The sequence below is a fragment of the Phocoena sinus genome, chromosome 17 (genome assembly GCF_008692025.1).
Source record: "Phocoena sinus isolate mPhoSin1 chromosome 17, mPhoSin1.pri, whole genome shotgun sequence".
In the NCBI taxonomy this organism is placed as follows: domain Eukaryota; kingdom Metazoa; phylum Chordata; class Mammalia; order Artiodactyla; family Phocoenidae; genus Phocoena; species Phocoena sinus.
Genome location: NC_045779.1, coordinates 69,486,370 through 69,504,720, shown reverse-complemented (window position 1 = coordinate 69,504,720; position 18,351 = coordinate 69,486,370). Strand labels below are relative to the sequence as shown.

Sequence of the window (18,351 nt, the reverse complement as noted above, 5' to 3'; positions counted from 1 at the left end):
TTCTATTACCTGATACAATATAACCAGGTTTCAACAGAAAATTACAAGTCGTGTCAAAAGGGAAGAAGAGACAAAGCAATCATCAGAACTAGACTCAAGTTATGACACAGCTGTTGAAATTATCAGAAAGAGAATTTGAAATAACTATTATCACCATATCAAGCATCCCAACGGGAAAAGTAGACACCACGCAAGAAAAGATGGGCAATATATTCCAACCCAATAGTTGGAAACTCAAAGGAAAAGTCAAAAAGAAATGCTAGAACTCAAAAACACCATAATAGAAATAACGAATGCCTTTGATGGGCACATCAGTAGATTCAACAACGCCAAGGAAAGAATCAGTGAGTTTGCATATAGGTCAATAGAAACTTCCCAAATTGAAATGCAAAGAGAAAAATGAAATTAAAAAAAATTAAAAATCACAGCATTCAAGAACTCTGGGACAATTCCAAAAGGTGTAACTTAACGCGTAATTGGAATACCAGCAGGAGATAAAAGGAGAGCTGAGCAGAAAACATCTTTGAAGTAATAATGGCTGAAGACTTTCTAAAATTAATGACAGACACCAAACCACAGATCCAGGAACCTCAGGGAACACTAGGCAGGATAAATACAATAAATAAATAACCAAACAAATAAATAACACACTTAAGTATGTCATATTCAAATTGCAGAAAACCAAAGACAAAGTCTTAACGGAAGACACAGTGCAGGGCTGTGTGGGGAGGGGGTTACTACTTACCTATAGAGGAAGAGGAAGAATTACACGGTGCTTCTCATCAGAAACTGTGCAAGCAAGAAGAGAACGGAGCTGGAGCCACCAACCTAGAAGTCAAAAGCAAAAGAAAAATGAAGACTTTATCAGACAAATAAAAATGGCATTTCCAGATGATCTTCCCTGCAAGAAATGTTTAAAAAAAAATAGTTCTTCAAACAGAAGGAAAATGATGTAGATCAGAAACTTGCTCTACGCAGAGAAAGGAAGAGTATCAGAGAAGGAATAATGAAGTTAAATAAAATAGTTTTTTCATATTCTTAATTGATCTAAAAGATAACTGTTTAAAGTAACAACAATGATGTATTTAGTGGTTATACATATGGATGAGTGAAATGAATGACAGCAGCGTCAATAAGGCATGTGAGGGAGGAATTGGGGATGCTTTGTTTTCAGGTACCCCCATTACACATGAAGTGCTACAGTATAATTTGAAGGTAGACCTAGATTGATTTCAAAAGCGTATTGTAAACTCTAGGGCAAACACTAAAAAAATTTTAAAACAAATAAAACTGATATGCTAAGAAAGGAAACAAGATGGAATCATATGAAATGCTCAGTTAAAATCAGAGAGCATGCAAAGGGAAGGAGGATATTATTTGGGGAGTGGGGAGGAAAAGTATCATTGCATAGACGAAGCCCAGGAGATGTTTTTAGGGTGGTGAAACTATTCAGGATGACACTGTAATGGTGTATACATGATACTATGCATTTGTAAAATCCCATAGAACTTTACAGCACAAAGAATGAAAACCTTAGTGTATACAAATGTTTTAAAATTGTTTACGAGTTCAGGGAAACCCATGATGAAATCAGACTGCGATAAAAGAACATAACTGTATTAAAAGTGTGAAACAACCTCACCAAAGGGGGTGGGGAGAAAAGGTGGTTCCTAAGCAGCTTTGGAGATGCATGGACTCTTGAGGACTAAACGCAGAAAGAACTGGGCAGTAGCGCTGTGCGTTAGCTGATAAAGGTGTTTCTCATGGAGCTATGTGTGAACAACCTGAACCACGGTATATGTGCGCTATAATTGAACAGTTAAGTAAATGGATGGAAGACTGTGGGAGTCAAGTTTCTCACTGTTGACGGAGAAGGTACAGATAAGCAAGGAGAAAACGCTAGAATGATCCATATGATAAAGGATTAGAGTTGGAGACATTAGTATGAATTTGTTTAGCTCACTGTAGTTATAGTTAGATATAGGCTGTCTGTATAAGCACAGATACGTTTATCGATACAGATTAGAATACACATATGTGTGTCCTTGCTCTGTCAGCAGAGGACGCCCAGGAGCAACGATGCCTCAGTAGTAACACCACATCAAGCAATGAGCACAACCCTGATCTTGATTTCTAATATCCATATCCAATACAAGGAACCAGGGCTCCTTGGAGAGCTGGCTGATTCCAAGTCTGGGCTAGTAAATATACAAGAGGAGCCTGGAACATCATTTAGGGCCAGAAAAGCAGGAAATATTAAAACATACACACACATGGAAGTATGTCAAAGGGACACAGGGAAAGCTCCCTAGAAGCAGAGCTGGAACAACTTGAGCAAGAAAATAAATAAAATAGTATTGGATTATAACCCAAAATATAAAATAAATATCCATAGGCTGATGTAAATAAATGGTTGAATGAATAAATAAAAGGTGAAGAACAGACAAATTTCCCATGGGGAAAAATCCAAGTAATTTATGTAGATACTCTGTGCTCAGTGAGGTGGAACTTAAGCCCCTCTCCTCAAGTATGGCTATGCTGAAAGTGACTTCCACAGCGTGGATGGCGGGGTATATGGAGAATCCCGGTACACACTACCTCAGCCAGCTGATAATGGTTCACGTCAACAGTGATGTCATGTTGATGAGCTGTGATGAGAATGCCATGAGCTCTGTGGTCTTCCTCCCCAAAACCCATAACCTAATCACGAGGAAACATCAGACACATCCCAATTGAAAGACAGTCTACAACATATCTAACCAATACCCCTCAAAACGGCCAAGGTCATTTAAAACAAAGGAAGTCAGAAAGAGAAAAACAAATACCCTATGCTAACACATATATATGGAATCTAAAAAAAAAAAATGGTTCTGAAGAACCTAGGGGCAGGACAGGAATAAAGACACAGACATAGAGAATGGACTTGAGGACACGGGGAGGGGGAAGGGTAAGCTGGGACAAAGTGAGAGAGTGGCATGGACACATATACACGACCAAATGTAAAATAGATAGCTAGTGGGAAGCCGCATAGCACAGGGAGATCAGCTCGGTGCTTTGTGTCCACCTAGAGGGGTGGGTTAGGGAGGGTGGGAGGGAGATGCAAGAGGGAGAAGATATGGGGATATATATATATATGTATAGCTGATTCACTTTGTTATACAGCAGAAACAAACACACCATTGTAAAACAATTATACTCCAATAAAGATGTTAAAAAATAAAGTAAGACAAAGGAAGTCTGAGAAACTTTCACAGCAAGAAGAGCTTAAGAAGACATGAGAACTAGAAGGAAGATGGTATCCTGGATTGGAGATATAAATATGGGAAATCCTAGAAAGAATTTCCAACGCAGTATACGTGAGCATAACTAGGGACCAGATTGTGGTCTGGAAGTAACATATCACAGTTGTTTTTTTTGTTTTTTTAATTTTGGAGGTATGTTTGATTCTGCGGCTGGGACAGGAAATGTGCAAGATAGGCCTGGAACCTCTTGTCCTACTAGAATGCGAAGAAGCCATCATGCTTCTTAGTTACCTCTAAAGGACTCAGAAACTGCATTGAAGAAGCTTCCACTGTCCAAAGATGGAATAATTTTAGCCCCAGTGTGGATCATTGTTAAAACAGTTGATCAAAAACCAGCAAATATTTTAAACTTTATGAGTTTATAATGACATTTTTAAGGGTTGATAACCTTTGGTGGATGATAGGGAACTGATCTGTTGTATTGCAAACTAGTGAAAAAAAGGAAAGAAACAATTTTTTTTTCTGTCTTTCCTGCATGAACTGCAAGATCAGGTGAGTGGAAACATCATAAAATTACTCAAGCTAATACAATTTAAAGAAATTATAGAATTAAAATATCACCATTTTCCAACTCTCAATGAATTAATGGATCTAGGAGTTAACAGCACAAAAAGGAAAGACAGATGTATCTCCTGATGGAAGAACACAAGTCTGTAGTCTTATCAAAGGGGCCAAACCTGTGTGACCAGGAATCCAGTTCCCAATTTGCAAGAATCACAGGGGACAGAAGATATTGAATGAGTATACAAAAGCAGGATCCAGGATAAACAACAAGGTCCTACTATATAAGGGAACTATATTCAATACCCTGTTATAAACCAAAATGGAAAAGAATATGAAAAAGTATATATATATATATATATATATATATATATATATATATATATATAACTGAATTACTTTGCTGTACAGCAGAAATTAACACAACATTGTAAATCAACTATACTTCAATAAAATAAATTAAAAGAAAAAAATGTAAAATCCAGACAGTGGGAAAGACTACAGGTCAAGGGCACATACTCTTCAATAAATAAATTGTGAGGAATGAGATAAAGAGAGAACCTGTAGATTTTTTCTAAAGACTTAGAAGACAAATCAAACTTAGCAAAAAATGGGCAAGACTAAACTGTAGTGTCTAAAAAGGATGATAAAACTATAAAGAAATGGAAAGTGGTTAATGGGATGGGAGAGAGGATTATGCCTGGAACAGGGGACGTGGATGGACCTTCAGAATGCCCCACGAAGTTCTGTTTCGTGAACTGAGTGACCTTTATTAAGGCAGACACTTTAAAATAACTAATTAAGCGATACTTATGTGGTTTTCTGTATTTATGGTTCATTTTACAGTTTTTTTTTTTTAAGTTTTAAATGAGAGAGAGAAGGAAGGACCAGGTACCTCTTCCAAATGGGACTGGGGAAACCTTGCCTATTGTGAGCTAGATCTGTTCTAGATGCTGGGGTTATGTCACTGAACAAAAAATACAAAAAACAAGACAAAGACAAAACAAAACAAAAACAACAAGAACAAAAAAAAAACCCTTCCCTTCTGAGCCTTATAATCTAGTGGAAGGAGACAAAGAAATAATTAAAATATATGCATGTGTCTAGATGTATATATATGCTATAAATGTAGCTACTTATATGCTATGTATGTAGATACATATGTAGGTATGTCTATGGTATGCATGTAGATATGTATATGCTATGCATGTAGATTTGTAAATGCTATGGCAATGAATAAATCAGGACAGGGTACCAGGGTATGCCACAGGAGAATGGGTTTCCTGACCACCCAAGAGCCATGTGCGGACTAGGGTCCTGGGAAAAAGGATGGTCTCAGGGTGGTAAGCTGTGGGCGTTTGTAGGGTCTTTTGCCAGATCTACCGAAACTTCCTTGACTCCCCGCTTCACTCCTGCCAGTGAGGGTGAGGATGTGGTCATATCTGGTGCACGCTTCCCTCTGGACTCCGGGAGCACAGGGCGTTGACATTCCCAACAAACATCCTGTGAGCACTTGCTATGTGCCTGTCTGTGCTGGACCCTGGGGCCACACAGTCACAGTCCCTGGCATCATACAGCTTACAGCCTACTTGGGGGAAAGAAATGAGTTGAACAGCTATAATATAGTGCTACCACTGAGGATGGGGAAAGGGTGGCATGGGCTGTGTAGGAGTGCGGTGAGGTGGAGGGATCAGGGCAGCCTTCCCAGGGGAGGTGACACTGACACCTCAGCCGCGTCCTGAAGGACTCTCCCGGTTATGCGAGGGGACTGAGAAGGAGGGGAGTGGGAAGGGCTGGAAACTGGGTGTTTTGGAGGTGAGGGGTTTGTAAGCCTTGTGGAGGATTTGTGACTGGCTGGCAGAGAAGACTTCATTGAAGCCTTTTAATCCAAGAAGTGACATGATTGGACTTGTGTTTAGAAGGGTCTCACTGGATGATGATAGGAGGGGATCAGGTCTGGACCTGGGAAGACCATCTGGGAGGGGATTGGAAAACTCCAGGCAACAAATAATAGGGACAAGATAGTGGCCAGTGGAGTGAACCAGAGAGGACGAATTGGCTCGGTATTTAGGATGGAGGGTTGACAGTTCCCAGGACTGACCAGGTGTGGGGGATGAGACAGGAGGAGGAACCCAGGATGGACCTGAGGATCTGAACTTGAGAAAGGGTCCCAGCCCCCTTCCCAGAAGGGGTGACCAAGGAAGATGAGCCACCTTGATGCCCACTTCCTGGGTTCGGGGGAAGAGATCTGGAACCTCGCCTAGCAGCTGGCTTGATGGAGTCCCTCTGACTGTGGGGTACAAGCTGAAGCCAGGAGCTAAAATACCAGCCAGCACCCCAACCTCACTTGCTCAGTGAAGAGAAAAAACTGTTAGTGAAGACAACGTCAAAGCTGAGCTCTGATCACACAGCCCACATGTAGCGGGAACTGAGCAGCCTGTGGGCCCCAGACACAGCCCAAGCTTTCTTTACTGTGAGCTCATTTCCCCTCCAACTCACTTTGTTTCTGATTGATTCTCTGCGACTGAACAGGTGGTAGGTGACTTTCACTTGCGTTTCCTCCGTCATGGACTTTGTAGCAGACGAGGCGATCTCTGCTCATATGACCACAGCTAATTCCCAGCCCCCAAAGCAAAAATTAATGGACCCCGGCAAAGAAAGATAGTGCTTGCCTAGCGCTTTCCTTTAATTTCCACATGCGTGCAGCTGTTCCTCTCCCAGAAGGGGAAACTGAGGAAAGGCCAGACAATACCTTTTGTAATTATAGAACAGTGTATCTAAGTCTGCATGCATGGTAATGACTGAGGGATGGAGGGAGGGAAGAGGTAGGAGGGAGAGGGAAAAAGAGAGAGGGAGCAAGCAAGAGAGGGCAGATAGAGAGGAAAGAAAGAGGCCCTGGATATCAATAGATCTACTTACTACGCATCTTACTGGCTATGTGTCTGTACTTGACCTCTCTGAAGCCTCAGTTTTCTCATCTGTAAAATGGGAATAACAATGCCAACTTCCCAGGGTTGCTGTAAGAATTAAATGAACCATACCTATTTTGATAAATCCTAGTTCCCCTTCCCTTCTTGAGTCACCATATTGTCACCTAATGAAGAGGCTACAAATACTGACTTCTCAGGGTTGCTACAGGATCAAATGCACTATTGGACTCGCAGGCTCTTTGCAGATTCTCGAGGATAGTCCAGGGTCATCTTTCAGTCTGCATTTCTGTTTCTGAATGCACCACAAGCCGCTAGAGGCTATTCGCTCATCCCCCCCCCAGATCCCTGCCTCCCCAGCAAACCTCCAGTCATGGTACCAACCCAGACCCTGCTTTAAAGACACACTGCAGAGGGTAAATTAGAACTTAACATCTAGAAATGATTTGGATAGAGCTGTTCGCAGATCCCTTGCCATTCTTTTTCAGATTTGATTTCAGAAATGTAAGGTTCCCTTGCCTCTTATGTACGCCAACAATGCAAAAGCAAATTCAGAATCCCTGGATGCCTGAGTAGCTCTATAATTAGATAAAAATTACAGTCTAATGTTATAATGTTTATGTGTGCAGAAATAAATGAACGCTGAAGAGCTGCTGCAGAGATTTCCAGAGGAATTTTATACATAGCGCCAGTACCTTGCTTAGAAAGTGTCTTGCAGTTAATACTCTTCCCAGACATCTTTAAGATGCCTTTAAGTTTCCTGATTTTCACCATGAATAGAGAAAGAAAATGAATGTTTCCTTGAGTTCTTATTATGTGCTAAGCATTACATTGCTTTATTACTTTAACCTCAGAGCCTCCTTTAAGAGGTGGACTTAAAAATCCCAGGTTTGCAGACTAACATAAGACGCACCAAAAACTTTAAAAACTAAGATGCTCAGAAGAATGGTACCTTGCCCAAGGTGCGTTACTGGTTATGTCTCAGAGCTACAGGTTCAAATCCACAGGGTTTTGCTCTTGCCTGCCTTTCACTTCCTGCCCATCAGGACTTCCTGGGGCAACCTGAGCTTCCTTGCTTAAAGGAAGAGGTACCTGGCCTGGTCAAGGGGAAGAGATGACCAAGCCTCTTCCCACAGGGAAGGTAAGGAGGAAGAGACGACAAGCATCTGAACTTCCCATAAACACTGACCTTTAACAGCGACACTGCCCTCCGGTGAGAACCAGGTCCACTGAACACTCCAGATGCACTCCAAGCAGGAGGGTTGGCCCTTCTTCCTGCTTGAAAAGGACGCAGCAGAAGGGCAGGCAGAGGGGCTGGCAGTGCAGATGGCAATACAGCCTAAGAAGGCTGGTGAGAGGAGAAACAGTCTTCTCTCCCCACACAAAGGAAAAGTCAGTATTTATTGAGCACTTTCTATGTACTTAGCCTTATGCCAGGTGTCTTGGAAGAATCCAAAGAAAGACCGAGCCTTGAAGGATGACCAGGATGTTCCCCACCCCCCACCCCCCAGAGAGTGAGAAAATACAGAGGTAGGAGTAGCACAGCATGTAGGGCATGTGCTTGAGGATTTGCCCATGGCGTACAAGAGGTGGAGAAGGAGAAAAGGCAGCAGTGAGAACCAGGGGCACCCTTCTAGGCCGGTGCGCCATGTGAAGGTCTGTAGGTTACCTGGATGGCAGCCGTGACCATGAGAGAGTTTGAGTCTCCTGCTGGGCGGCTTTCAGACTCAACCTTGGCCTGATTTGCTCCTTCCTTCGCTTTGGAACAAGATATTTGTGTTCTCAATGGCTGCTTGGCACAGTATTGAGACACATCTCAGCCTTGGAATTGGCCCCTTCTCTCCTGGGAGTGCCTGACAAAGCAATCCACCTGCATTCTCTGTCATTTGCTTCCCCTGGGTGCCCAGGAATAATGGTGTGCTGTCAGGGAGTGTTTTTCCAGCTTGTGCGGGGGGAAGTTACCCATCTGTGTAGGGCCCTCTGGGAACCCACTGCTACACAGACCTTCTGTTCTTATCTAAAACACCTGCAGAGATTTCCTATCAAGGTGATCCATAAAATCAAAACTGTGCAAGCATTAAAAACAACAACAACAACAAAAACCCTCCAACAATGATAGCTGGGCTGTAGGAGAAGTCACTTTCCAGCCTCCATGATGCTTGACCACGCAGAGGAAATTGGCAGTCTTGGTTACTCCGTCCTTTAAATGTCTTACCCTCCAGCTCTCATGATGCCGTGCACTCCTGCTCTCCTGTGTACTGACTACATTTCCTACATTCCCTTTGCTGCCATCTCTTCTTCTGGCCCATTGACTTCTCCCGTAGCTTCACCGTTGGTCCTCTTATTTCTTACTCTGCACACTCTCTTTGGGCAGTTTTCTCCAATCTCAGATTTTTCAACCACCGCCTACATGCTCTGAACCCAGAGTGCTAGAACCATCCCTCTAGCTGCCTAGACATCTAGATGTCTCCAGCTGGAGGATCCACAAGCACCCAAAATTCAACTGGCTCAAAATCAAATGCATCACCCTTTACCTCTGTAGACTAGCTTTTCTTCCTGCACTTAACCCAGGTAAGATGGTGAAAACATTCATGTTGCTCATAATGACTTACCTCTCCCAAAAGCCCCCCTACACACACATATAAAACGCTTATTAAGATTACCCCCATAGGGACTTCCCTGGTGGCGCAGTGGTTAAGAATCCATCTACCAATGCAGGGGACACGGGTTCGAGCCCTGGTCCCGGAAGATCCTACATGCCGCAGAGGAACGAAGCCCATGCGCAACAACTACTGAGCCTGCGCTCTAGAGCCCAGGCTCTAGACCACAACTACTGAAACTCGCATGCCTAGAGCCTGTTCTCTGCAACAAGAGAAGCCACCTCAATGAGAAGCCCGTGCGCGGCAATGAAGAGCAGCCCCTGCTCACCACAACTCGAGAAAACCTTTGCACAGCAACGAAGCCAAAAATAAATAAATAAATAAATAGATTACCTCCACATAGTTCCTTGAACATCCCAATTATCAGGGCTGTTACCCTATGTCCCTTCCTTGTTAATTCAGGCCTCAACTACTTAACCTTCTAAATACTTTCTCTCCTCTTCAGTCCCACCACCTCCCACCACAGTTGTCTTTCACACTCACAGATATGATCGTGTCCTTCCCTGATTAGACATCTTAAGTATCAGCGCATTGCCTACAGGCAGAGCTCTCTCGCACAGCATTTATTGGACCACTTGTTCTCCAGTCCCAAAGCCTCACCACCTGGCTCACTGAAAAACTCTAAACACACTGGTCACTCCCATTCTTCTGTTACTTTGTTCACATTCCCCAGTCTTTCCTCCCAAAACTCCTTCTCTTCAACCTCCAAGACCTAACCCCTATGTCACCTCTTCTGTGAAGCCTTCCTTGATTTCCTTTCTTATTTTCTAAAAGATGTTTGTTTATAACCTTTTCTATATCATAACATAACATATAATAGTTCATCATTTGTATATCCATATTCCCCTCTAGATTATGATCTCCTAGAAGATGGGCAAGATGTGTCTCTCGTCCTGGTACCCCTGATGCCTACCTAGGAAGAAAGCTTGTTGAATGAATAAATGTCACAATGAAACCACAGAAGCAAAAAAGATTACTGCAAATATGGGACATACATTACTCACCAAAATGATTAGAATAGCAGAGTGGACTTTAAATCCTAACTCTAACACTTACCAACTCAGTAACCCCTGGGAAGTTACTCCTCTCTGAGCCTTAAATCTTCACGTGAAAAAAGAGATCAAAAGACCTCTTAGGTTTGTTCTGAGGAATGGAAATGAGGTATTGTATATAAAGTGATTAGCATAGCCTAGCACATAATCAGAGTTCAATACAGTACTCACGCTAGTGTTATTAATAATAAGAAAATTCCGGCAAGAGGATAAGAAGAGGTAGCATTAGAAGAAGGTGGGTTCAACTTCATTCACTAAATGTACATTTATTGAGCTCCAGTCAACTCATTAAAGCCAAATGAATGAGCTTCACTTTTTAGAGGAAGGAACGGATATAAAATCTCCCACCGTGTCCATTAAGGCACCATGTAACATGCAGCAGTTTTTTGGCTAAAAGAGAGGTAGAGAAATGACCGGTGCCAGCCAAGGACACAAGTGGCTGGACAGAGAATAGAGAGCAAGGGATAAATTCCCAGGGAGAATCCTGGTGATAAGTTGGCTGATAAGGAGAAGACGCAGATGCCTCCAGAGATGGGGTTTTAGATCACCGCCTGACACCCAACAGAGGTGCCCAATAGGCAGGAGCTACCACAGGACCGAGCTTTGAAGCCTGAGATGTAGAGCTGGTTGTGATGTTGAAGCCTTGGGCAAGTATGAGCTCTACGTACCCATGTCCCACACGGCACATAGTATAGTCTTTGCAAACTGTGATGATCACTAAGGAAACTGAGCAATGTGCAGAGGTGCCAAGTTCAGTTCTTGGCATCCGAGCAGCCCAGAGGGAGAATGCTTCCTAAAACCCACCTTGAAGGGGAGAGTGCGTGTGGGTCTCTCCCACAGCCGGAGTGCTGAGATGGAATTCCAGTGGTGTGTTGCCTGGGCAGCAGCTGCCTAGTGAGAAAGAGGAACGAGGCAAGAAGTGGGAAAAAATGGGCAGAAGCAATAGATCAAGCCAGACGTTTGATGCTCATTGCCAAGTTTCTCAGTAGAGTATTCTAGGGATGGATTTGATCGGTTTAAAAAGTCTTCTGTTAATAGCCCTTTTCTTGAACAAACAGAGCTTTAGAGGAATTACAGGGTGCAAGGAGTGGGAAAGGGCGATCATGAATGTGATTGCCAGGGTTGCCCATCGAGAGGGGATCACACGATCAATGCCACGTGACCCAACGTTCTGTGTTTCCCTGCAGGGTGATGCCAATGGCCATCCAGTTTTCCATCCTGATTATGCTGCACTCGGCTTTGGTCCTCATCACCACAGCGGAGGATTATAAGTGTTTGCCCCTGGTCCTCCGGAAAACTTGCTGTTGGATTAACGAGACCTATTTGGCCAGGAATGTCATCATCTTTGCGTCCATCTTGATTAATTTCCTGGGCGCCATCGTAAATATCGTAAGCATTCCAAGCCCTTTGGTATCTAGTGTGTAGCAGGAATTAAGAGTTTACGGAACCTGCCGCTTCTTCCCTTGCCTTCCTTGGTACTAGTTATCTTCATGTGCTTGGTCCAGCCCCAAGCTCAGGGTTAGAGAAGGAAGATGTGGCTAAACTGTCAGAACTGTGCATTTTCCTGGTGGAAAACTGTCTTTTTCCCAGTGGCGGAGTTTATTTGCTCTAAAGGAGCTCCAAACGCCCTTAAGTTTCTGTACTTTCAGTGGCCAGTGAATCATAATCGTAAATAAGAGTTACTGCTTATTAAGTTCCCACCTGCTATGTGCCATGCACTGAAGGAGGAGCTGTATGTGTTTTTCATGTTTAATCCTCCCATAAACCCCGTGAGGTAAGTCTCATTATCCCCACTTTATGGCTGAGGAAACTGAGGCTCAGAGACATGAAATAACTTGCTACTAAGGTCTGTCTGACTCCATGACTCACGCTCGTTCTCATATGCCAAATTGTATCTCTGGGAGTGGGAGTGGGGGAATGGGAATAAATAGCTGTCATTTATTTATTGAGCACCTACTGTGTGCCACAGGTAGGTATTATCGTTCCCATGTAACAGATGAGGAAACTGCATTTCAGGAAGGTTGAGCATCTTACCTATGACGTTCTAAGAGTTCATATTGGATGTGACACATCGAACTCGGATGAATCTCCAACTGCCGTATTTATCATTGTTTTAATTTGGTGATCCACGCTTTACTGATTTCATTTTCTCTCTAGAATGGTAACATAGTCGCTCTAGGCATTATCTGTGTCTATCCAAATAGTCCGTGTTGTCCATGATTTAGGGATCTAGATTTTAGGAGAGATTTATCTGATCCCAGGTTTTGAACATTGAGGGAGGCTAGTTGAGGCATCGTCTTGTGGCTGAAACCATCATTGTGCCCTTTGGGCCTAAGGGAGGGTCTCCAAGTGTTCAGGGACCCGAACTGTGAACCCCACAATTGTCAGCCCCTGTGTTGGAGGTTTATACTGCCTGAAATCCATTGTCCAGATTGGCCCAATAATTACTTAGAGTATATGTCGCTCAAGCTCTGCGGCTGGCCTTGTGGTAAAGGGGTCTATGAAGAAAGAGGGAAATCCCCAAAGGAAAGGGAAACCATAATCTAATTAAATATATCACCTAATGAACAGTTTATAGATTATGGCAACTGAAAATGGAAGTACTTAGGATCATTGATCACAGACTGCCAAGTCGTAGCCAGGATCTCAAGTCTTGATGAATCAGATGTTTCTGGGGTGCAGGATTTGGAAATAAACCCAATGACTCTAGGTCAGGGTTACCTCTGGGGCCAACCGTGCCACAGTGGAGTGGAAGTTCAGAGGCTTTGGAGTCAGATAGACCTGCGTTCAAATCTCAGCTCCACCACTTACCAGCTTGGCAACCCTGGACAAGTTACTTTGCTTCTCAGAGTTTCATATTTTTCAGTTGTAAAATGGGGATAAAAGTAGTAGCTACATCACAAGGTGGTTGTGAGGCCTTTTTGTACAAAGTATCTGGCACAGCACGGGCACTCGGCCACCGGTAGCTATGCCACAGAATCTCCTACAGCAATTTCTGGCCTAGGAAATGCCCACCTCCCCGACACTAAGCGTCTTTCTGGAAAGCGTGCCCCCTTGGATCCCTCGAATCTGCCCAGCTGTTGACGTGGAGACAGGCTGTGAGTGTTCCCCAGACCTTTGCTCCTGCCACCTGGCTCTCTCTTCAAAGCCCCACTCCAGTGACCCTCTGGGAGGGGGTCAACAGAGCAGTCTTACCCAGGTTTCGTGACTGGCTTGCAGATGTTTTTTCTGAGCCAGTACTTTCTTTAAAATGAAAGGAAAAATCCCAGCTGGCACTGAATTCTGAAATCAAGCCCCTCTAGGGCCTGGCCTGCTCCAGGCATTTGCCGAAACCCAAGAGCGGTAGCAGAGGACTCAGTCTCCAGCTTACACTGACTTTGTTGTTCCTGTGTTTTTTTTTTTTTGTTTGTTTCTTGTTGTTCTTTTTTTTCTTAATCCGCAGCTGTGGTGTGATTTTGACAAGTCGATACCCTTGAAGAACCTGACTTTCAATTCCTCAGCTGTGTTTACAGATATCTGCTCCTACCCAGAGGTATTTATTCACGAGCTCCCCTTGGCGAGACTGGGGCTTAGGTATCTCCACAGCTCCAGATGAACAGGACTGGCTGAGGGCCTTAGACATGCTAGCACTCCAGAGGCCCGTCTTCCCTCCTCTGCCTCTCCTGTATCTTCTGCTTCTCCCTCTGCCTCTTTCCTGCTCGCTCCTCTGCCTCTCCTTCCCTCCCGTTTCTCTCTTCCTTATTCTCCCTCCTCCTTTTCTTTCTTCTGCACTTTCCCCGCCATCCACTTTCCTCTTTCCCTTTTCCTTCTCTTCCCTTCTCATTTCCTGTAACTCGTCTTAAAGCCCTAGAGCAGAATGTGCTGCATAGGGCAGGGCACAGTTATCGCTCAACGTTCGCTGCACTGGAAAAGGAAGGATGGAAGGAAGAAAGAAAGGAAGGAGGGAAGGAGGGAAAAAGGAAGGAAGAAAGAGGAAATAGAAGGAAGGAAGGAAGCTAGTAAATCACAAGCGCAGAAAACAACAGCTAAACATAAATCAAAGTGGTATGGAAAATGCCCAGAGCATCACAAACTCAGGAGGTATCCCAACAGGACACTCACCATCATATTGTAAGTCTGACCCTCTCTTGGCCACACAGCTACTGGTCTGGCCCTGGGCCTTGGGGTCAGTTTAGGGGGTCAGGCAAAGGACAGTCTTTGGCTCTGTTAAGCCATGACCCAGATCTTCACATATTGGGATATAAGTTCTGGGTCAGGAGGGAAGGCAGTTGGGACGTCGCAGTAGGCCCCAGCCAACCCTATACCTTGAAGACCTTGGGTAGGTTTTTATTCTCTGAGACCCCCTCCAATGTGTGGTGGAGGAAAGGCTCTCTGTTATCTCACCTTGGCCCCAGAATTGGTCTGAGAAATGTTCTGAAAAGGACAGAAAGCCTCACCTCTGACCCCAGATATAGAGCATCTACTTGATATGCATAACATCGTTAAATCTTCAGGATATGTGGAGGATGCTATGACCATCTCCATGTTGTAGGTAATGAAACTCAGGCTCAGAAAGTAGCTTGCTCAGTGCTACTCATGCCTGGCTTCCATTCTTTCTCATTTCTCTTCATTCTTCCTCCCTTTCTGTCCCTCCCTTATTAATTCAGTTATTAAGACTTAGTACTGCAATTCAAACCATATCTGGCTTATTCCTGAGCTCATACTTATGAATCCAGGCTCCGTCCCTAGGGAAGAACCAGGCTGTTCCTAAGGAAGTCCTGAGCAGGATGGGACTGGCTCTGGTTTCAGGGCTGTGTGGGGCAGACCATGTGCTCTGGGACTCTCCCACCAAGTAATGAGTGGGCTCCGATTTTGTAGACTCTGTGGGACACCAGCTCCCTGAGAACTTCTCAGTTTGGAGGGCATGAGGAGTGTCCCAAGGGGCAGTAAGTTGGCCAAGAATCAGACATTTAGAGTTAGGCAAACGCTGGATTTCACTCCCAGTTGAGCCCCTTTACTTGGTAGCAGTAGAATCTTGAATCCGTTCATACTCTCTCTGAACCTCAGCTTCCTCATCTGTAAAGTGGGAAAAATAATACCTTCTTCACACAGTGATTGTGGAATTAAAGAATATCATATTCTCGCAGTGCCTACCTCGATGAGGTGGCAAACGTTGAGTTTCTAACGTGTGGTCTGACGTGAAGTTGGTGTTTGTGAAGTACTGATCTGGACCTCTGAATCAACACTTGATATATACCCTTGGCCCCAAACTTGAACTCCCAAACTCAGGACCACGTGACGCATGGATTTCCCCGTCCTAAGAAAGGGGTGGGTAAACTTCTGGATCACATAGCTTCATCTCTGTGCCTCTGCAAAGTAAGGATGAAAGTAATACCTTCTTGATGGGTTGTTGTGAGGATTAAGTGACTTAATCCATGTAAAGTGTCTAGAGCAACACCTACACAAAGTATCTGCTGATTAAATGTCAGCTGTGATTTATTTACTAAGTAAAAAGGTTTAGAGCTTGCACCATCAATATATATTTATAAGTTACACACCTATACCACTGTACTAACATACCATGTACATTATGAAACATACTCATAAAATAGAAATGTTAAAAAGTGAGATAAAATAAATGAGTCCAAGTTTTAATATTTTCCTCCCACAGACAAAGGATCATCTTGCCCAGGGGTCAGCAAACTATGGCCACAGGCCAGTTTCCACCTGCCACCTGTTTTGTAAATAAAGTTTGATTGGGGCACAGACACACTCATGTGTTAGCAATGTCTACAGCTGCTTGTATAATAATACAACGGTAGAGTTGAGTAGTTACAACAGAGGTGGTGTGGCCCACTAAGCCAAAAATGTTTGCTATCTGGCCTATTGTCAGACAAAGTTCGCCAGCTCCCAACATCCCATCAGGTGCAGGAAACCCACTGGCCTAAAATGTGGGCATCTGGACTCTCCATCACCAGCTACTACAGCAACCTGGTTTGACCCACCATTTGCCATCCTGACATATATGGCCGTGCTTCCCTCCCTAAGGATTTGTCTACCAAACTAGAAGGAATCAAACATTCAAACCTTCTAAAAGGCTTAATCTGCACAACCACCTCCCATCACTCACAAGTGCGTGTCCCCAAGCAAATCACTTCATCTCTCAGAGCCTTGGTTTCCTCATCTGTATAGCGGACCTTTCCACCTCACCCGTGAGAAACGATTCTCAGGCCGGAAGCAGTTGACTAAGCTGGATGATGTGACATAAACATGAGAGGCTGTCATCATATATGGTATAAAGTATAGTTTATTTCTGAACTGGAGCTTGCCAATTACTAAAAAAGAGTGAAGATACAGGAAACGACCGTGAAGAAAGCGGTGTCCCAACTACGATTTGAGAGCTAGTCTAAGAGGGGAGCGAAGAGACATAGGTTTGTAAAGTGAATGACAGGCACGTGCACAAACCATTCCCATCGTCTCAAACACCAGAATGTGGTTCTCGGGAGGCTCAATGGGAAGACCTTCATTTTACAATCGAGCCCCTTTAGTCTATGCTCTGGCACATTTGAATGACTAGTCAACTGTATTTGCAAGAGCAATCAGAGTATGCTATGGTTTTAAAGGGTCCCTGAGCACCAGTTTTCCCTAGAAGGATAATCATCTGCGTCTTTGTATCCTGGCATTTTCTGCCATTTCTCCCCCATGAATTCAGGTCCTAGCCAGCTGCAAGCCTCTCGTTTTCAAGTAGACCCAATCCCTTCAGATTACTTCCTGCCAGCTCACATATCCTTAAGGCATCATCTTAGTACCCTCACTCCATCCTTTCTATAATTTATTTATCTAACTAGAACATTTTTTTCCAACCTTTCAAATTTATAAATTGCTTTAAGGAGAAAAGACAATATTGTATAGTTTTCAACATTATCTTAAGGGCCAAGCACGGGACAGAGCCCACAGTCTATTTAATAGTTTTCCTTTTAAAAAAGATGTATTTCCAGTGGAGTAGAAGAGACAAGATTTGCCTTGCCACCTGAAACAGCTTAAAAATAAATAAATAAATACGTGAAACAATAGTTTTCAAGACACTGGGCATCAGGTATTGAAGGACAGCAATCCCTGAAAAACAAGAAGCAAATTAAGTGAGCCCTGTGATTGCCAGAGCTGTATCTTGTTCTTTTTTTTTTTTTTTTTTTTAATTTTGTGGCCACACCACGTGGCATGTGAGATCTTAGTTCCCTGACCAGGGATTGAACCCACACCCCTGCAGTGGAAGTGCTGAGTCTTAACCACTGGACAGCCAGGAAAGTCCCATGTATCTTGCTTTAAGAGATCTTGTTTTCAGACTGGCTCAGGTTGGAAGAACACACATGGAACCCTGTGCAACTCCCGGATTTGAGGAGACAGAGCCGAGAATCTGGGGGGACCAAGGTGGCTAGAGTTTGTAGGACTCACTACCAGAGAGAAGAGAGTTGCAGAGACAGAGAAAAGCTCAGAGATCTGCAGAGGGTCCGATCAGTGCATGCATGTGAGGAAGCTAAGCAATGCTTGGGAAAGAACCATCTAAAAGAATTAGTGCCCAGCGCTCACACAGGGCTGGGAATAGTGTCTTTTCCCACCAGCCAGACTGAAAAACATCATAATTCATGGGACATTAAGTAGAGCAATCGGATGAGTCTTGCTGCAGTAGTATACAATAATTATCCCTAGATTATATGCTGCTCTAGTTCTTCCTAAAAAAATCTTAAAAGACTGAAAGTCTAAGAAGACTTTTCTTCTTTCTTTTTAAGATCAAACTTTGTGTGTGTGTGTGTGTGTGTGTATTACAAAAATGAAAATAAATCCAATCAGATAATGAAATAAACATATAGGGCAATCAGTCTTTAAGTAGGGATAAATTACTGTAAAAGAAATGAGTCCTACATAGTTTTCC

The 18,351-nt window shown here is 43.6% G+C and overlaps 1 protein-coding gene across 1 annotated transcript in view; it reads left to right on the top strand.

Annotated features, from left to right (window-relative positions):
- The window catches only part of ADCY8 (adenylate cyclase 8), a 220,710-nt gene that overhangs the window by 146,061 nt on the left and 56,298 nt on the right, over positions 1-18,351 (top strand). The window contains exons 10-11 of the mRNA XM_032610032.1: positions 11,630-11,831; positions 13,885-13,974. Coding sequence (XP_032465923.1) covers positions 11,630-11,831; positions 13,885-13,974 — 292 coding nt within the window. The remainder of the gene's footprint in view (positions 1-11,629; positions 11,832-13,884; positions 13,975-18,351) is intronic.